Source organism: Acomys minous (genome assembly GCF_964271855.1).
Source record: "Acomys minous genome assembly, chromosome: 3".
In the NCBI taxonomy this organism is placed as follows: domain Eukaryota; kingdom Metazoa; phylum Chordata; class Mammalia; order Rodentia; family Muridae; genus Acomys; species Acomys minous.
Genome location: NC_140485.1, coordinates 5,960,374 through 5,981,426, shown reverse-complemented (window position 1 = coordinate 5,981,426; position 21,053 = coordinate 5,960,374). Strand labels below are relative to the sequence as shown.

Below are 21,053 nucleotides of genomic sequence, written 5' to 3'. Positions count from 1 at the left end.
TTCCAGGGCCCCTTCGTCTCTCTCCTCCTGCTCCAGCCATGACATACTACTGTGCTGCCACAGGCTCAAAGCAAAGGGCCAACTGAGGGCAGACTGAAACATGGAAGGCCTGGCCCACTTCCCCCAGCTAGCCTCTACCTCCTAAAGGTACAGTAACCTCCCCCAAAAGAAAGCCACCAACGAGGGACTGAGCCCCCAAACACATGAGCCTGTAAGGGACATTTCACATTCAAGCCCTGACAATGTTCACTTGTGCAAAGGTGACTTCCACTAATCTCCAGGAAAATGGAGGAGCCAAGGCAACAAACCTGCAAGTGTCTAGCTAACTAACTAATGTGTGGAACTGTTGAGCTAAGATTCGCAAAGACCAGGGCAGGACGTTCTCTAAATCTATGCCTCTCTGTCTCTCCTGGGCATAGGTAGACACCACTGATGACAGTAAGTACCACCCACCACTGCTATCAACAGCCAGTGGTGCTCAGGGTAAGGCTGGAGCCCATGAGCCCCACCCCATCCATGACTGACCAGCACAGTCTTCTGCAGCAGACCCTATGCAGCTAATGAAGGCTGTTGTAAATTCGTGAATGAAACAGCCACTGTCAAAGGCACTGAGGGGCAGGGGTCTTCCAGCCTTGGGTTTTCGTTTTTTAGATTAAGTTAAAATTAAAATACTTAGAACACTGCTCTGGTTCTGCAGTCTGTCTGGCCTCTGCCTGCCCCAGAGAACACCCATTCTATTACTCTGTCCCTGACAACAGAAAAGAGACCAATACAGCACTCCATTTTGAAAACCAGTGTGGCAGTCACTTACAAAATATGCAAGGAATAGACTGTGCCTCCTGGGAGAAAATACCCATGGGAATGTCAAGGGACATGGTTTGTGTCTTCTGAAATCTACCACTCAGAAGTAGGTACCTGTTAACTTACTGTGGTTCTAGCAGTCTGACCCAGTGCTTGTCCCTGGTCCTCTGAGAAGGTCAAGTCGTCCCCAAGGATGTGAGCAAAGACTCATGAGCATGGCCTCCCCCAGGACAGCTTTCCGCGGAGCCATGGCTCCAACTCTTACCTCCTTCATCCCACCAGTGACCAGGGGCACTTGAGGAGCACTCTGAATGATCTGCTGCAGGATGGTGATGTAGGTCTGAATTTCCAGAAGATTCTGTAGCGGGGGGGGGGGGGGACATTTTCACTGTAAGTTGAGCTACGGGAAGGAACCCTTCCCTCCCATCTTAAGTGAGCCCAGGAACTGAGTTCCTGCACTCATTGCCCCACAGCTGTCACCACACCAGGAAGGACACTGGGAATGAGCACTCCACGTGGCAGGAGAAAAACGTGATCAACTAGGGAGAGGCTTCTCTTGCCACTTCCCTTCAGTTACCTTCACACATTGCCGCTGGCTGCACAGAGCCCCTGGGTGGAAGGTGCTGGAGAGCAAAAGGGACCAAAGCCTGGAAGCTACAAAGAACCCTCACAGCACGGACAGTGTTGCAGTGAGCCAGCAGCTTTAGGGACCGACCATGCCTAGACTAAATGACTCCCTGGATGCGTGTGTTCTCAGGCAAGTTTTTAAAGTCTAGGATGGGAGTCCTTTTATGAATCAGGGCTAGATATCCACCCAGATGCCTGGTGACCTTTCCCAGCCTTCATCAGAGACTGATAACACAGCCCTGGGAAAACAGCTTGACCAACCACAGGTCAACTTGTCAGGCAGGGTACCTGAGCCAAGCCCAAGAATGCAAAAGAGCAACCACTGGCCTCCAGGTGAGACCCACGCTCCCCTCTCTCACACAATCTCCTTAGGCCTCGGCTAATACAACTAACTGTGAGACGTGGGTCCCTGACTCAGGCACTGCTGCTAGGAGCTGACGTGAGCCTCTCATCGGGTTGGGGTCCAACAAATAATCACTGGAAGCTTCTTAGCCTCCTGGTTATTGTTCTAAAAGAACTTCAGAGTACTTTAGGCTGCTCTGAAACTGCCCCGGGCATTGCTCCCAGGATTGATAAGATAAATACAAGGAAGCTGGAAGGTGTGGAGGAGGAAACAAGCAAAGGCCTACTGAGAGGCTGGAGGGCTGCCAGGGAGAGAGCTACAGTGAGGAGTTCCTGCTCACACAGGGAGGAGGGAGGGAGGGAGGGAGGGAGGGAGGGAGGGAGGGAGCTGGATGTCTCTAAAGTACCAAGTTGTCTTTGTCTGAGTTTCCCTAGAAGCAATTCCCCAGAGAAAGGTCTAGGTGTGGCCAGTTGAATTGGGCAAGGATACAGGGCCATGTGACTAACAGGATAGGGAGGAGGCAGGGGAAAGACAGGGCCAAGCAGGCGTGACACCATTGCACTCTCGTGGGCACATGCTGTTGAGAATCTCACCCAAGTCCTTCTGCCCAGACAAAAGGAACCCAGGGGGTTGCACACAGACTCCCATCAGCCACTGAATGAGGTCCCAGGGGTACGGAGGTTCCCCAAGATTTCCTATGAAACAGGGCCCCTTTCGGCTGCTACACTAAGGTCCTTGGCAAAGAGATACAGTATCAGTGAAACCAGGGCCCTTAAAACCAAACTCCATACAGTGAAAGTTTCTCCAAGAAATTCCAGCCTTGGGTGAGAACAGACTAGGGGCCCTGAGGCCAAATAAGAAACTCCCCCATTCACCCAGGAACAGGATCCTCACAGCCCTAGCAACTTGCAGTCAAATTTACACAGGCCATTTCCCGGTTTCTGTCTCCTCTTTTCTACAAAGTAACAAGGAAGGCAGAAAGGAGCTGAATTCTGGCCTCAGCCATAAATCAGTCTTTCCCTTTCCTCACCAGGGAACAGGAGCCCAGAGCCTAGGGGAAGACAGCCTTCCCTTTCCTTTACCCCACTGTCAACCCACACAGCAGCACTGGAGGACAAGGAGCAGGCTAGACAGGCCAGGCTACTCATTCACAGTTACACGGGCTGTGATGTCCAGCATGCCAAAGCCCTCAGCTCACACTTGTGAGAGGAGTAAGGGGAGGGGAAAGGTTGGGACACTCTGAAAGAGGGGGATCCTAAATAATGATATTAACTCCTTGCCTCAAAGGCAAAGTTAAGGGCTGTAACACTACCACACACACACACACACACACACACACACACACACACACACACACACACACTTTCTCCCTTCTCTGCATTTTTCTAAAATAAAACAGTTGAATGCTTGGTAGAGATAGAGTTTCATAAATCATTTTGTAAGTTACAATGTACAGCACACACACTAGAACCTAACGCCACAGTGCCCATCATGCCCTGGCACTGCCTGCTGACGCTCTCCATCCATCGCTGGCTGAGTCAGTGCTGTCCAGTGGCTGGCTTGTGCCGGTTTAGGGGAGTGTAACCACGAGCTGCCCGCTCTAGCAATCTCCTGTGGGAACAAACCCAACGTGGGCTTTCTAGGAGAAAGGGCTTCCCACCACGTGCGTTACCTACCTTTTTGTACCTGTCCTTGGCCACACTGATATCTGCCTGCAGAAACTGTGCTTCCAACTGAAGGTGCAGGTTCCGCAGTAAGGCTTCATCAGCTTCCTGCAACAAAGAGTCGCGGTGCCAGGGTCACAAAAGGGCTTAAGTGTGAAGTGAGCCAGTCTACAAACACAGGGGCTACGTGGGGACTTACTAAAATGCATTCTTGTTCTTGTTCAGTGGGTCTAGACTACTTCTCTCTCTCTCTCTCTCTCTCTCTCTCTCTCTCTCTCTCTCTCTCACTCTCTCTCTTTCTCTCTCTCTCTCTCTCTCACACACACACACACACACACAAAGCAACCTTAAGATTTATATACATCTATATTTGTTCTATATCTTGCCGTCAGTAACTTGATTTTCAAGATCAAACCTATATAAAGGTGAAAGGAGAGAACTGACTCCACAAAGTTCTCTCTGACCTACACACACACACACACACACACACACAAATAATAATAATAATAATAATAATAATAATAATAATAATAATAATAATAATAATAATTTTAAAGGTTGTCTGACATTTGAAATTGGCTTAAATTCCTGTGTTTGGTGTGGCATTGCACGTTTATCAGGAATCCTTACTCCCCGAGACAACACTGCCTAGGCACACCTGCCAGTATCTGAGACATTGCCAAATGTTGTTGGGTTTTGTTGTTGTTGTTGTTGTTGTTGTTTTATTGACCTAAGAGCTTTTCATGATGAATTCTAATAATGGTTTTTCATTAACAAAGGGGGATACTGGTTTGATTAAACTATTTAAGAGACACTGCTTTCCAGCCAGAGAGTCAAGATGGGTAAGACCAGCGGATGGCCAGAGTCTGCTGACACACTCTGCACTGGTAGTCTAGCAAAGCCCGTGGAACATACTCCTGAGAGTCACCAGACTCTCTAACTGCTCCTATGAAAGACCATATGTGAAGGAAGATCCCCGACTGTCTGATGCCGACAGCCAGGATATAGAAATGGAATCTGCAGCGGGCTCTGCCTCCAGTGGGCTTCCCAGCCAGTGTTGTCTTTCCACCTACAACACTGGAGAGGTGGAGCTTCAGGGGGTCTACACATGCCCCCATGGGCTTTTGGGGTCTGTGTCTCCTTCAGGAACAGCAGTTTTATGTGCACTGGCTTACCACCCTGGAGCTGGGCTATCTCCTCATAGAGGTACAGCAATATCTGGGAGCTGTGAAGGAGTGTTACACAAAAGCACAGAGCCAGTTTCTTGGATGCTTTCTGCTTTCCCTCTGTCCCTTTTACGCCTATATGATAGAGCAGAATGGGCAAGTCTTATTGACAGAGCTATATCTGATCCACAATTACTGAAACTTAGAGAGAATTAGAAATGGAACTGCAAGCACCCCTTGTCCCTTGTGTTACCGCTGAGGGAGATCAGACCCTCCGAATCTTATAGATGACTAGACCTTGGAAAACATTGGTCTGCTCAATTTTTTTAAAGCCACTGGTACCTTCCTTCAAGGAAAGTATACTGTGGAAGGCACTGTATAGGATCAAAGCAGGTGCTTAGTTTATTGTTTTACCCCTTGGGATGGGAGATGGAGATGGATCTTATACATCCTAAGCACATTGAAGCATCTTTCTGCAAATCATAAAGGGCCACAGACAGCCATCTGTCCAGAAGTCCCTTAGTGGCCTAGATTTCAACAAAATCCTTGGAACTTAGGGTTCAAAGCCAAAAGTCTTCTGGAGGGATCAGTGGGTCCCTCCATTCATTAACAGAAACTAACAGATGATAACAGGGCATGGACCCTGCCACGGGCTTTTCAGAGACTCTGGATGGAGAGCCGGTTCAACCGGATGCCTAACGTTCTCCACACCTGCCCCCAGGAATTATGCCAGGACCAGCACTGGCACCAACCAAGCAATATTTCAAAGCCACCTGTGGTGATAATAAAAATGCAATACTTGTCTTTAAAATAGGACACCAGATGCTTCTATAAGCATATGTCTTGCTTGGAAGATAGTCATGTACTAAACTGCCCGGAAAAATCCAGAGGTGAGCCAGAGCCTCGGGACTGTGCAGTTGCTGATACGATCAGAATTTGTTTTGGAAGCATGTTCTTTTATTGGTGCCAGAGCACAGAAATGTGTAGACGTCCGTGTTTTCATTATGCCCGAGCCGCTGTCAGCTGAATTTCCAAGCTCGGCAGCAATAGACGCATCCAGAATTTTTTTCAGAATCGACTGCCTGTGTCAACTGTCTAATTTGAAAAAATATTCCAAGCCTGATACTGTGTGAGCTTGAAACAGGGTAGATGGCTCGCAAAACAGATCACCCCACCGGGGAGCTAGCTGCGAATGCAAATGCTCTCCAGGATTCCAACACCCCTTCCAGATGCTGAAGACACACAGCGAAGTTCCATGTGGCCCAGGACGTTTGCAGCCCCACCCCACTGGGCTGGCGATGGAAGCCAGGGCCGTGCACACACTATGAAAGTACTTTACCACCAAGGTCCATCGTAGCCTTTATAGCCATTTTTTTTTAAAGGAATCAGGAGAGATAATTGAAGTTCAAGGCACCCTTGATAACTGTCCTTGACAATTTTTTCACAGAAATGCTAGGCTTCCGTCACAACCCAGCTGCTAAAGAAAAAAGAAGAAGAAGAAGAAGAAGAAGAAGGAGGAGGAGGAGGAGGAGGAGGAGGAGGAGGAGGAGGAGAAGGAGAAGAAGAAGGAGAAGGAGAAGGAGAAGGAGAAGAAGAAGAAGAAGAAGATCCAAGTTCATTAAAGCTACTGGCAAGCTAGGATTTAATTTTAAAATCCTGGATATCAAAAAAGTCTTCCCAAAAATGAATGCGATTCCTCTCCCTCTGTCTGTCTGTCTGTCTGCTCTACTCTCTCCCTCTCCTTGCTCTTCCTCTGCCTTCCTCTCCTCTCCTCCGCCCTCCCCCACTCCAGCCCCCTCCTAACCGCCTCCCTTCCCCAGGCTCCTCCTCCCCTCTTCTCCAGAGTGCAGAAGCTGCTAACCCTGGAGGTGGTGGCTTCTGTTCCGGCTTCTCTGCTTGGACTGCAGCGTCTCCTGTTCTGTCCCTGGGGGCCTCGGAAGCAAGTGAACTGCACATGTGAGCCAGCCTTGGAGTGTTTTTCATTGTTTTTAAGTAAACACTCATACCTAGAAGCTACATCTATTTAAATTGTCGATATTAAAGAAAAGGGAGAGTAGGGGCTGGAGAGATGGCTCAGAGGTTAAGAGCACTGTCTGTTCTTCCAAAGGTCCTGAGTTCAATTCCCAGCAACCACATGGTGGCTCACAACCATCTATAATGTGATCCGGTGCCCTCTTCTGGCCTGCAGGTGTACGTGTAAACAGAACACTGTATACATTATAACAAATAAATAAATCTTAAAAAAAAAAGAAAGAAAGAAAAGAAAAAGGAGAGTCGAGCTTTAAAGGTCACTCCTTGGAGCTGGTCTCAATGGACAAGCAAACTCGGGAAGTGTTGGTAGTGGGTCATCATCTAAGCACATGTGGCAATGAGTTACACAGGGCTAAATATTTATTCAAAAATCAACTCCATTCTTGCTCCATCAAAAGGCTGAGCATGTGACTAACTCTGGCCATACTGTTTAAGGGTTATGCCGAGGGTCTTATTTCCCTTGTAACAAAGAGTGGCTTGCTCTGGCGTATGTGCCCTCCCTAGGAACAACTCCATACAACCATTGCAGAAATATCCCAGAATCCCTCCCTGGCACCTCCCCTGTGGCTTCAAGGGAAATGGAGGGTTCTTCTTCTCCTCTTTGAGTCCTTTACTTCAAAAAAGCAGCCTCAAGGCTATTAACCAACAGAACGGAGGTATCCATTTACACAGGAAGCGCCGTCACTTGTGGTCAGTCAGCTAAAGCCAGCATCACTGGGGGCACAGAACTGCTGCCACTATTTTGATATCGTAGCACTATCGTCCATGTGTCGGGAGGTTGGTCTCCAGGGCAGCGGTGTTAAGAGGTAATAGGACCTTCAAAGGGTGGGGCATAATTTGAGGGGGCCTTGTATCCCCTACCCCAACTATGGCTTCCTACTTTGCCAGGCGAGCTCACCTCACATGATTCCACAATGATGCCTTTCACGCCAGCTGACCTAAGCCAGGGCTCCCTTCACCAGATCCAGTGGCATGTGTGCATATGTGCCTGCAACTTCCGAAATTGTGAGATACGGATCTCTCTCTCTCTCTCTCTCTCTCTCTCTCTCTCTCTCTCTCTCTCTCTCTCTCTCTCTCCCTCTTTCTATCTTTGTCTATCTCTCTCCAAATTACCTATCCTTGGGTATTTTGTTATAATATAGAAAAGAGAGTAATATGCCTTAGCATAATATATCAGCATCATGGTCTATGTTTCTCTCATGAGACCACATACTCAGCGTCATACAGTGCATTTGTATGTCAGTTCACTCACAAAGACTCAGTTGAAATAAGAAGTCAAGGAAGAAAATGGTAGCAAGAAGCAGACAAATCCTATGATAAAGGGAAGAGGATCATGGGAAATAATCGCTCCAGCTGTTTAGTAGCTGTAAGGAAGCTGCTGACATCCCAGCCGCACTCCACTCACCTTGTTAAGCCGGTCCAGCATTTCTTTTAGCACCAACTGGCATTCACACTCATTTTCGTATCTGCAAATCGGATACACGGGCAAGAGTCAGGCAGCTTCTAGGCTCTCACAGCTACAGGTCACATTAGCAGTGTAAAGTTCAATCTCGGATAGTGCCACGGCCTCTCTTTTAAGCAGGTGATTTTTTTTTATGTTTTTTTTTTAAGAAGGTGATTTTAATTTTAAAGAGCTAGCTAATTCTGCAGTTCCTTGCCCCACTGCTTCCCAATAACCTTCATACCACCAAACACTTAGAAAACGTGAATAATGGGAAAATATAAGCAAAATAGAAGTTTTCCACGCTAGCTGCCTCCCACCCAGCGCCTGAGGATTGAATTGCAGACCAGCTATAAGCCAAGCGTGGCCTCAGAAGGGAGACGGAAGGCTGCCCTGTTCAGGGAATAACAAATGGCCGACTGCCTAAACGGGCGGGCGCACAACATGTCAATGTGTCTGTTAGCCATCCTCACAAGCAAAGGCGACTGCTGCTTCCTTTGAGGGAAAGACGAGGAGGCCCGGGCTAAGAACCCTGCCCAGCGGCTAGCGATACATCTCAGTGGGAAAGTGCTTACTGCAGGACCCGAGTCCTAATTAATCCCTAATTAATCTTAGTTTGGAATCTTTCGGAAGCCAAATAAGTAGCTTGTTTGAAAAGGGACCTCAAGGAGCGCCAGCACAAGCGGGGGTGGGGGGGTGTAGGCAGGTGCAGGGGAGGGGTTAGGAAGGGTGAGGAGAGAAGAAGGCAGCCAGTGCCAAGTGTGTTGTCAAGCAAGCTAGCACCAGCTGCAGCTAGCATGTGCATTAGTTATACCTGGGGTTAACTGAGCTGTCAGAGGCTCAGGGCTGCTCCTTCCGTCCCTTTTAAGGCTGACTGCCATTCTACTTTATGTAAATATCCTATTTGCTTAGACACACATCTGATATTGGCACCTCAGTACTTCCATGCGTCAGCCTATGTGTCACCCTTCCTTGCTCAAATAAGCTAATTTTACTTAGCTTCTGAAAGATTCGAGACTAAGAGAGGGGGGAGTAGGGCTCAGAGTGAAGTGTGACTCCTGGGCTTCTGTTTTGAGCACTGTTGCAGGATATTTGATCACACTGTGGCCCCCGAGGTTGTGCTGTTTACTGGAAAAACCTGTTTCTAGTTGTGGTGTGGCTCAGCCCTAGCACACATCTTTAATCCAAAAGTTTTAAGTCAACCCTAGGTCAGGGCAGAACAAGCTGAGTCTTAACCAATAGGATGGAAGCATGGCTCTGTGTGGTCCTTTCCAGGTAAAGTAGGCAACAGTACATCACCATGGCCTCATATATCCTGCAGCTGAGCCCACAGATGCTGCCTTCTTGAAGTTCACACAGACCCTTCAGAATTTCAAATACCATAGAGCACCACACTAAACTGCAAGAGAGAAAATACTTCCATCTTGGATAAGCCAATGTTATGTATTTGGGGGTAGTAAATATATATTTTATTTTTAATTATGTGTATGGGGGGAGGGGACATGAATGTAGGTGACCATGGAGGCCAGAAGAGGAAGTTGGGTCCCTTAAGCTGAAATCACAGGCAGTGGTGAGCCTCCCAACAGGAATGCTAGGAACTGAACACTAGTCCTTTTCAAGAGCAGTACATGCTCTTAACACCTTAACACCTCTCTCTCTCTCTCTCTCTCTCTCTCTCTCTCTCTCTCTCTCTCTCTCTCTGTGTGTGTGTGTGTGTGTGTGTGTGTGTGTGTGTGTGTGTGTTATGTGTATGTGTCTTCCCCGCCCCCTTCTCTAAGTCAAGGTCTTACTATGTAGCCCTGGCTAGCCTAGAACTCTCTGTGTATATCAGGCTGGCCTCAAACTCTGAGATCTGCCTGCCTCTGATTCCCAAATATTGGGGTTAAAAGTATGAGTCACTATGTCCAGTGGAGACTTACCACTTTTAAGTTTGCAATACAATGGTGTTAAATGTATTGACAATGTCATTGCATAGCAATTCACGTCATCTATCTCCAGAACTCTTCCATCTTGCGACAGTTAAACTCCATCCCATTAAACATTAATGCCCCATCGGCCCTTACAAGCAACCCCAGTCCTTAGCAACTGATGTTCTTCTCTGTCTCTCTGAATGTCTGTCTGTCTGTCTGTCTGTCTTTCTCTCTGTCTCTCTGTCTCTCTTTCTCTTTCTCTCTCTCTCTCTCTCTCTCTCTCTCTCTCTCTCTCTCTCTGTCTGTCTCTCTCTCTCTCTCTCTCTGTCTGTCTGTCTCTCTCTCTCTCTGTCTCTCTCTCTTTCTGTCTGTCTGTCTGTCTCTCTCTCTCTCTCTGTCTCTCTCTCTTTCTGTCTGTCTGTCTGTCTCTCTCTCTCTCTCTCTGTCTCTCTCTCTTTCTGTCTGTCTGTCTGTCTGTCTCTCTCTCTCTCTCTGTGTGTCTCTCTTTCTCTCTCTCTCTCTCTCTCTCTCTCTCTCTCTCTCTCTCTCTCTCTCTCTCTCTCTCTCTCTCCCTCTCTGACCATTCTAAGAACCTCATGTAAGTAGAATCAGTATTTTTCTACTCGTGCCCGGTTTATTTGGCTGAAAAGTTTATTCTTGCAGTATATGTCTGAATTCCCTTCCTTTTAAAGGCTGAACGTGAGTCTATTTTATGTATGTACCACATTTGCTTAGACACACATCTGACAACGGCACCTCAGTAGTTACACATGTCAGCTCTTGGGAATAGTGCTACTATGACCATGGGTGTACATCTATCCTTGTCCAGAGCCAGATTTCAAGTATTCTGAGTGGACGCTGAGAAGTTAATACTGTGCTTAGCTTTCGAAGCAAGTGTTCTCCATAGCAGCTGTGCCACCCCACCTTCCTGTCCGTGGGGCCCAGTGCAGTGTCCATCCTCTGCCTTTAGCCATCCTAATGAATATGGAGTAGGCCAATGTCACTGTGGAGCTAGCTGTTGCCACTCAGCACAGAAACCAATTCTAATCAACACTGAGCCCAACACACAAAGCACAGCTTTCTGTATCCGGTGCATCGTGAGTCAAAGTCAGCTGACAGCCATGGAAGGTGCTGTGTGCAACCTCTGTGTCCTCAGACTTGAAAAGGCTGGAGGAGCAGTGAAGCCCAAGCAAAACTGCATGCCAGTTCCAACTGGGCTTGTGTGCAGCTTCTTGCATGCTAAGCATCTTGGAACTAGTTTTACTTCTCACACCAAGAGGTCATTTCTCTTTGCGTGGCTCCAATAGAGCCAGAACTTGTTTTGTAAAATGGGTAATTATCTTTGAGGATAACGTTGTTAACAAAAATCTAATTTTCTCATGGCTTTTTTTCTGCTAGAAACATCTAAGAGTCTCTGCAGCTTAACAACATGTTTGGTAATGAGCACAACAACACAGTCTCGTGGGTAATTTTCATGCTATAAAAATGCATCTAGATATATTAAAGAGAAGTGATTTCATTATGCAAAATTAATGATATGAATTCCCATATTCATATCAATGAGTTCATAAAGTAAAAACACAGTTTGTTTTCCATTATCTAGTTGTTTATATAAATTATTGTTTTGTTCCCAGCAATTTTGATAATTGACTATATTCTTCATGGTATTTGGGTGCTTTTCCTTGTTTTTATGGTTCTTGTTGTTTACTTTTTCATTTAGTCTTTGAGGAACTGAAAACATGACTGTGAAATCATCCATGTTCCTGACGGAGAGCATGGCTGACATGTTGTGGGCCTCAAGGGCCGTGCTTTCCATGCACTGAATGGCTCTCACCTGGCTTTGGCTACTCACCAGTTCACCTTGATGAGCTAGTGTGTGAGGGTGTATGTGAATGTGCGTGTGTATCCATGGATGAGGATGAGTGTGGAGTGTGTGTGTGTGTGTGTGTGTGTGTGTGTGTGTGGTTTTTTTAATAAAGATTTTTCAAATCTCACTAAGACAAAGTATTGAAATTTCTCCATGGGCAATGGTGGTGAATAAGTCAGTGAGATATTTACATAAACCACAGAGTGTGAAGAACTGCTCCATGGTGGCCCTACAACTCAGAACCAGATGAATTTAGAAGACCAGGAAAACTCAACGTAGTTGTTCCGTGGTCAGGCCTCACGGAAGTCCTGTTCATCCAAATCATAGCAGAGGGCAGCTATCTGGGGACCCAGGACATCCTGGCCGTCCTTTGGGCTGCCTTGGGTATCTGAGATGCATGATACTATGAACGTATTTAATACCACCTAACAGTATATGCCAAATTACTAAGATGGTATTTTCACATTATGTGCACTTCCTCACCCCCATCAAAAGAAGGAGGGCTGCTGGCCCACCCAAATGGAGTAAGCCGTTTACCAAATGCTGAACACAGCTGTGATGCCAGCAGTGGGCAGGCAGAGGCAGGAGAATCAAAATTCCAAGGTCATGTTGGGCAGTGGTGGCGCACACCTTTCATCCCAGCACTCCGGAAGCAGAGGCAGGCACATCTCTGTGAGTTCAAGGCTAGCCTGGTCTACAGAGTGAGTTCCAGGACAGCCAAGACTACAAAAAGAAGAAAGCCTGTCTTGGGATGGGAGGGAGGGAAGCCAAGGCCATGCTCAGCTATAGTGCCGACACCGAGGCTAGCCTGCAGCATGTACTTCCCTGTACTTGCCAGAATCCACTTGTCATCTGGAGGGGAGCCTGTCTCTGAGCCGCACTCTACAAGAATCCAGTAATGGATTTTCCAAGACTCTGTTCTGGACTGTGTAGAGCCAGGATGCAAAGCCTCTGCCCCCGCCCTGCCACCCACAGGCTCTTGCAAGGCTCATTTCCCCCACAAGAGATGGAGGTTCAGGTCCCTTCTTGCAAACTAGTTTCTATGGCTCAAAACCAAGGAGCAGAAATGCTGATGGGTTTAATAAACTCTCCAGCTCTCCAGCTCTCCAGCTCGTTTTAACTTTTCTTGTGGAAATAGCAGTTGGACTTGATAACAAGCTTTAAACTATATACACTCACACATTCAAACATAATTCCCAAGACACCACGGAGACAATTAGATGTAGCATGTGTGGATTTAAAGTCCTGGTCCAGCACAGTCACTCATTACATGAGTGACCTGCCCCAGATCCTGTCACATTCTGAACCTCTGTCTCTGTAAACGATCCAGTAAAGATCAGGCTGTTAAACCACCTTGGGACATCTCAAAGCATGGGAGTGCATCAGCCATTACCAAAGCTCTTTTCCCAAAACCTAAGTTATTAAACCAACATAGGTATCCAACAACAGAGGAATGGATGAAGGAAATGTGATAAACACAGACAGATGACAGATATACATTTTTTCAGCCATAAAGTTATGTTGTTCTCAGGAAAATGGATGCATCTGGGAATTATCATACTAAGACAATTAAGCCAGTTTCAGAAAGCAAATATATGATGTTTTTTTTCTCATTTGTGGTCCTAGATTTTATATAGTCACATAAAACCATATACACATACATATGAAATGAAAACAATGAAATTGTGTAGTGCAAAAGGGAAATAAGTGAGAGGAGGAGAGAGAAGAAAAGGGAAGGTAGAAGGATCCGGAGAGGAACATGGTTAATGTGCAAAATACTTCTGTATGAAAATTAAATTGAAAAAATTATGGAGTCAAAGAAATTGGTCATGTGAGAGTGCGTATTCTGACGTTCCAGGATCGACAGAAGTAATGTCTATTGACATTAAAATCCTAACTGGGAGCTCTGGGAAATCAGACGTGGCAGCTCTGGAGTGCTGTAAGCCACCTTGCTTATTTGGGTGTTGGCTCAAGGTAAACACTGAAAACTCAAACTACACAATTAAAATCAGTGCGTTCCTTTGCATGTTATATCTAACATCCCAAAATCACAGGAATAGTTATGTCCTGGGAACCGCAAAGTGTCATCGAACTGAAGTTAGGTATCTTCAGGACCCAACTTAGGCCCCTCTCCACAGGGCAGCCTTACACCTGCCCCACACCTCCGGGCCTGTCCTGCGCCGGGCCTCAGTTTCCCTGACCGCGCCTCTTACTTGCTCCGGAACTCGTCGAGCGCGCGCTGCGCCTCTGCCTCCTGCCTCTCCAGCCGCGCGCGCTCGGCCGCCAGGTCCCGGGCGCGCTGCAGATTGGCCTCGACGTGGCGGGCGAGCGCGTCCTCGGGCCCGGGCTGCTCGCCCAGGCGCTGGAAGGCGTCGAGTTGCCGCCGCAGGGCGGCGTGGCGCTGCTGGAGCGCGCGGGCCCGCTGGACCTGGGCGGCCACGCGCTCGCCCAGCGCCTGCAGCGCCGCCAGGCCCGGCGCGGTGCCCCCGGGCTGGGTGGCGGCACCGGCCGGCTGGGCGCGCTCGTAGCGCTCCTGGCGAGCCTGGAAGACGTAGCTGCGGCGGTACATGGCTCCCGGGAGGCCGCGGCCAGCTCCGCGCCTGCTAAATAACCAGACAGGCCGTGCTGGGACCTTCCAGAGCCGGTCAGCAGACGTGCCCTCGGGGCGGGCGCCCAACAATGGGGAGCCGTGGCGCTTTGTGCGCCGGATTAGCGGCCCATACAACTCCCGGATGAAAGAAAGGGGCTTCGGGCGAGGATCGCTTTGTTCTGCCATTGTGGAAGCTTGTGGCTGTATGACTGGTTGAAGGGACCGGGGCACAATAGACGCGAGATGCTCTTTTGACGGGTTCTCCAAGGCCAACTTGCTAAACTACTGCAGAGGCCTGGCACTTTCTCCAGTCTCTTTCCGCGCTCATAATGGAATTTTAACCCCGATTTTGTTTGTTTGTTGTTGTTTTCAGGTTTTTAAAGCGATTGTAATTATGTTGGCGAGGCTGTCAAGGGTAGCGGTTCCTAACCGTGCTGGCAGACAAAATGGTCTATCGCTTAAGTGTTGAGCTGTGTTTCTAGTAATTTCTTACTAATACGTGTGTGTGTGTGTGAGAGAGAGAGAGAGAGAGAGAGAGAGAGAGAGAGAGAGAGAGAGAGAGAGAGAGAGAAGAATCTACAACATGTACCATGACTTAGGAAACAAGATTATTGACACTGAACCATTGCTGTTGCTCTTTCACCAAGGAGTGGAGAGTAGGTGCTTTGAACTTAACAGAAACCCTTGCAGTCTGAGGATTTAATAATCTTTCCAGCTCTTAAACACATATTCTCATTACACTTCATCTTAACTTTTTTGTTTGTTTGTTTGTTTGTTTGTTGTTGTTTTTCGAGACAGGGTTTCCCTGTGTGGCCTTGGCTGTCCTGGACTCGCTTTGTAGACCAGGCTGGCCTTGAACTCACAGCGATCCACCTGCCTCTGCCTCCCAAGTGCTGGGATTAAAGGCATGTGCCAACACCACCTGGCACTCATCTTAACTTTTATTATGGAAATAGCAGCTGTGCTTGAAAACAAGCTTTAAATTAAACACATTCACAAAACTTGATAGCTAAGCTTTGAAAAATTCAAAAGCAAAATGTGATATTGAAAATAATGAACTATTTGATGAGAATATACCTGGGTGTAAATATTTGTCATGTTGAAATATGTAAAAATCGTCATCAACTAACTCCATGGGTGACAGCGCCTGTTATACAATCATACAGACCCGAGTTCAAATCCCCGCACGCACGAAAACCTGGGTATGGTTGAGCATGCCTATAGCGCCAACACTGGAAAAGGAGACACATACTGATGGAGAGACAGCAAACTTTCAGTTCAATGAGAGACCCTGTGTTGAAGCAGTAAAGCCAGGGGCAGTGGAGGAGGACAGTAAATGCCCTCCTCTGGCCACAGCATATGCGAGCACTTATGTCACATTTCCATAACCACATATCAAACACTGCATGTGTATCACACACAATTTTTAAAAATCATTAGCAAAAGGACCGGCCTCTTCTAAATTAAGGTCTAGCAGTACCATATATTACCAACCATATGGATGGTACATAATTATGCTACTAATTAAAGTCAGTTATTAAAAATAGAGAAGATCACTTAGGTCTGTGTTAAGTTTGTTATCACTCGAAGAAGCCTGAACAAATAAAGGATTCCGTCTGGAACAAAGCAATGCACCATCTATATGTGCGGTTCTGTGGTCACTGATTTCTCATTCTCTGTCCCTCCTTCCCTCCCTCCCTCCCTCCCTCCCTCCCTCCCTCCCTCCCTCTGACCCTCTCTCCCTTCTTCCCTCTCCTAAGACATTTAAATTATCGTGGTCAAGTGGAGGGAGGCATGTGAGTGTTTTCGAGGCTTCCCCACACACTGCTGGTAGCACGGTGAATTGATTTCCGACTTCCCAGAGAGCAAAGCCCACGTGTATCCAGGACTGTACATCATCCATGGCCTCTGATACCATGAGTTAATACCAGCAACAGAACAAACCACCCCACACTAAGTGTCAGGCAATGACAAGTATTTGTCACTGCTCTCTGGGCCCCCAGCTCACCGAATGGCACAGCCGCAAGTGCTTTAACCAGACACACCTCTCATCCTTCTGAGTCAGCAATGTCAGCAGCCCTGCCAAACAGGCTCATCCAGGCTTTCCTTTGCAGCAAGTTCACTCACATCCTGTTGTCCAGGCAAATTACAGGCAGCCAAAGTGGGGAGTCACATGGGAATGTGTGGAGATGACTCAGTGAACAGTGCTCCCTGCTAAGCCTGAGTACCTGAAGTTTCTCACACACACCCCTCCCACTGTGGCCCCGTAAAAGGAGAATGTGCTATTACACATCTATATAACACCAGTCCTGGGGTGGTGGGGGGGGACAAACAAGCAGATCTGGGGTGCTCTCCAGCCAGCCAGCTTACTGAACCGGTGAGTGAGCTGCAAGTTCAGTGAGAGGAAGACACGCGGTGCTGAGGTGTGGCCTCCATACATGCACACACAGGAGGGCATCCACGCCTCCATACATGCACACACAGGAGGGCATCCACACAGACAAATGAAGGAACAGCGTTGGGGCTCACTCAGACCATGACAAGGCTTTGGGTGAATTATCCCATCACGTTAGTCAGCCACTCACACTTTAGTCAGTACCGATCCCATCTACTCCTCAGAACTAATCCCCTGGAGAGAAACGTATTCCAGAAATACAACAAAGGAGAAGGCATTGCCCCCACTTACTACAGTGCAGCAAGTAGTTCTCAAACTGTCAACTCATAAGCCAGACACGGTGACGTCTGCACCCACTCAGTAACTGAGCCAGGTGAAGTCCGTCCTGTCAAGACAGGTGATGGACCGTAACCTTTCTCCCAAGTTACTTTCAGTCAGCAACCAAAAGCAAATTAGGACAAGAGTAAGTCAACTCACGTGAGCTGTTTAATGCTGTGATGACAAACCCCCAGTGTTGGGCTTTAAACAACAAGGGTTTGTTTACTACTCGTGAGACACATCTGTCTCCTTTGCCCTGCTTGCTTATGGAAGTAGCTACTGCTTTTGAGTACTGCTGTTCATCTTAGAGAGGGAATGAGCGCATGGGCGGGCTTTGAACATTAGAAGGGGTCCCAGCGTGCCTGGGCAGTACCAGAAGAGCTCTCCCAGGCCAGTGCACCAACGTTACCATTAAGAAATCCACCAAAGCATATCTAATATTAGGAAAGAAGTTTATTATGAAAAAGGGGAAGGGAGAGAGAGAAGGGGTGTCCCAGAAAGGAGAGGAACCAAGTCAGAGAGATAGTGGGGGAGGGGCAGGAAACCAAGGCAGAGAGAGAGGCAGAGAGAGAGGGAGAGAGAGGGAGAGAGAGGGAGAGAGAGGGAGAGAGAGGGAGAGAGAGGGAGGGAGAGGGAGGGAGAGGGAGGGAGAGAGAGGGAGAGGGAGAGAGGGAGAGAGAGAGGGAGAGGGAGAGGGAGAGAGAGGGAGAGGGAGAGAGGGAGAGGGAGAGGGAGGGAGAGGGAGGGAGAGGGAGGGAGAGGGAGAGAGAGGAGAGAGAGAGAGAGAGAGAGAGAGAGAGAGAGAGAGAGAGAGAGAGAGCACAGAGAGGCGGGTTGGTCCTTTATATCTAGTCCACAGCTGAAGCACATCTGGCACATACCTGGTGGCAGGTGATGATGTCAGAGGTTGCTAAGCAACTGAGAGGCAGGCTAGTGGCTCTGCTAACAGAAGGAACCAAAGCTTGTCTTATACATCAGCAACCAAAAGACTGCATCCTGCTAAGTAACCAGTAGGAGCAGAGTTTCATCTTTGTAGTCATCATATGCTTTAAATCAACATCATATGTTTAAACATCATATATATGTTTTAAAAATACATGTTGCACTGTATTAAATGGGAACAATGCTTTCTCCTTTGTTACATTTCTGGGATATATTTATCTCCAGTAGGATTATTCTATGGGGTAGATGGAATTGGTATTGATACCTATGTGTGTGTATATATATACACACACATATATATATATGATAAGGCAATCATGAAGGAATGAATTAGTTGGTTCTCGAGCCTTGTGAGGAGAGAATGTCCACAGGCCATAGGACAGGTTCATTAAATAGAACTAAAAGACACTAGTATGGGGCTGCACCTCACCTACGTGGCAGCTCACAACTCCCTATAGCCCCAGTTCCGGGGGATCCAGCACCACCACACGGAGATACATGCAGACAAAGCAGCAATGGGTGGGGCGGGAAATGAGTGTCCTTAGAATACAAATGACACAAGGTTAAATTCTGGACCCATCATTTTAATAAGTGATTTAGCCAACTTGGTCTCAGTATGAGCAGTGAAAACTGGAAATAACCACTTACAGATGCGGCAGGGTCACCACACTTCTCTTCTGCACACGCACGTTCCCTATCCCAGAATATTTACAGGAAGCACCCTCGTTCGTGCTTGCACTCTGGTTTGTACAACTCAGGTATGTCCTGGGTGTAAATGAGAAGGCATCCAGGAAACCCCAAATAAAAAACCTCCTATTGACAATCAGAAAGGGTGGTGTTCTTTAAAATGCAAATTTTATTCCTTGGTAATACTAGTATGCCTTGAAGGGGTGGCATCTCAAAGCAGTTTAATTTTGCATTTCTCTGATGGCTAATGATGTTGAACACTTTAAAATGTGTATTAGCCTTTTGGTTTTTGTTTTTTCTAAAACCAAAATTTGGATTTAATCTAAAGAATCGCTCACCTGCCCTTCTTGCTTGCTATGGGCTAAATTGTGCTGCCCTTAGCCCACTCACACACCAACAAGCCTCACATGCTTAACTCCTGACCCTCTAAGAATGTGATTTCACTTAAGACAAGACCTTTAAAAGGACGCAAATAGGGTGCGTTTTTACACGGCTGGTGTCCTTATGGGAAGAGATTAAAATGCAGACACACAGGGGAAGACAACAGACATCTGAAAGCCAGAGAGAGAGAGAGGTCCTGAAAAGCTTTGTCTCAGATCGCCAACCCCTACAAGAGGGACTGAAGTTTAAGCTGCCTGGCCTGTGACACTCGCTCTTATCCTTTCCCATGACATATAAATATCTGCCACCAGAGGGCAGCAGGCTCATGCCCACTTTCCGTGCTTGAAGACTTGCTGGCAAACAGCACCAGCTCAGAAGGCAAGGCAGCCAGGGAAAGCCTCCTTCCATTTAGCCTGGAAAGACCCGCAGACTTTTGGCTTCAAGATCCCTGATTCCTGTAGTCAGTGGTCCAAGCAGGCCCCACCTCCAAAGCCTTACAGCCGCGCATGCTCAGTGTCCCAGGAATGATAAGTAACTATGAAGGATGACAACACACTCAGCTGGCTCCAACTGCACACGCACAGTTGACTCCGAGAAGCTTCCGGAAAGCGAAACTTATTGCCAAGCACTGAAAGGCAATAGGGTGCTCTCGTTCCTCGCCCAGCAGTGGCCTGGATTCCATGTCTGGTGGGCAGATCCAGGAGAAGTTTGCTTCTGCAGGGAAACAGAGGGACCTCGAGATCAAAGGTTCTGTTTCTCTCTCAGGAGAGGCTTAGATGGCATTGAGTGAGGCCTCGTGTGTTAGGCGAGGGTCCTGGTGAGATCAAGGGAGGCAGAAATGAGTTCTCCGCTACAATTAGCTCTTTTCCTTTGTTTATATATTTATTTATTTTTGTTTTTCGAGACAAGGTTTCTCTGTGTAGCCTTGGCTATCCCAGACTCGCTTTTGTAGACCAGGCTGACCCCGAACTCACAAAGATCCGCCTGCCTCTGCCTCCCAAGTGCTGGGATTAAAGGCGTGCGCCACCACAACCGGCTCCAATTAGCTCTTTTAAAATGAGATTGCTGGTATCAGATGGCAGTTGAAATTTGGTAGTTGCAAAAGACCGTGATGATCTCAAAAATGCTACAGCTCTCTGTTCAGCTACCATGCTAAGCATGGCAGAGAAAGCAGGTAGGCGCCCAAAGCCAGCTGAAGGCAGGTCTGGTGAGACGCGGGTGGTCAGCACCCAGGGGGTGACAGGAGCCGGGGTGGGGAGGGCGTAGAGCGGTTGCCAAGGCAGCTCCACCATCGCCGCCCAAGCTCTGGGAGTCCAGCAGCGAGACTTCCCCCAGAATAAATGAGGCGGCTCAGATGGCCATGGCAGAGGAAGGGAGTGAGAGAGAAAGCCAGCCTTTATTTTCCTGAATCAGGGACATTATAAACTTCAGGCAGTGGGAGGGGTTTCAAGGGTAAATGTGTTTGATTCACTGGGGCTGAGGATGCCAGACATACTCGATCTACATGTAACAAAACAGCCCTATCATAAGAGGGGAAAGCAGTGCCTAATTATCCTATGGGTGGGAGAGAGTACAGTTAAAGGTCATTGGTCGAAAGCTAAGACATCTTATTAACATAGGGCGGGTATCTCCAGAAACCCCCAGCGCTTGTTGAACAGGTTTCTTCTTAGTTAAGGGTCCAGGCCTGTAATCTCCCCTGAGGGCTGTGTGATGCTCCTCAAGGGATCTCCGGTTCCCCAGATCAGGGGACCCGGCTGAGAAAGGGAGTTCACAGGTTTTTTTTATACCGAGCTCAGAGGCTATCCAGAAAAGCCAGACTTCGACCTCAGACAGCAGGGTTCCACAGGGTGCTAAGTCCCCTACCCTCTTTTACAAACTGAAGGATTAGAT

General features: G+C 47.8%; 1 protein-coding gene across 3 annotated transcripts in view; it reads right to left on the bottom strand.

Annotated features, from left to right (window-relative positions):
• BFSP1 (beaded filament structural protein 1) overlaps positions 1–21,053 on the bottom strand; it is a gene marked incomplete at its 5' end in the record, with an annotated part of 63,212 nt that overhangs the window by 14,705 nt on the left and 27,454 nt on the right. For 2 of the 3 annotated variants that reach the window (XM_084776147.1, XM_084776148.1), the window contains 3 exons: positions 1,067–1,159; positions 3,448–3,543; positions 8,038–8,098. In XM_084776147.1, the coding sequence (XP_084632273.1) occupies positions 1,067–1,159; positions 3,448–3,543; positions 8,038–8,058 (210 nt within the window). Of the gene's footprint in view, positions 1–1,066; positions 1,160–3,447; positions 3,544–8,037; positions 8,099–14,063; positions 14,420–21,053 lie in introns of those variants that run through there. The other variant, XM_084776146.1, reaches the window with a different exon arrangement.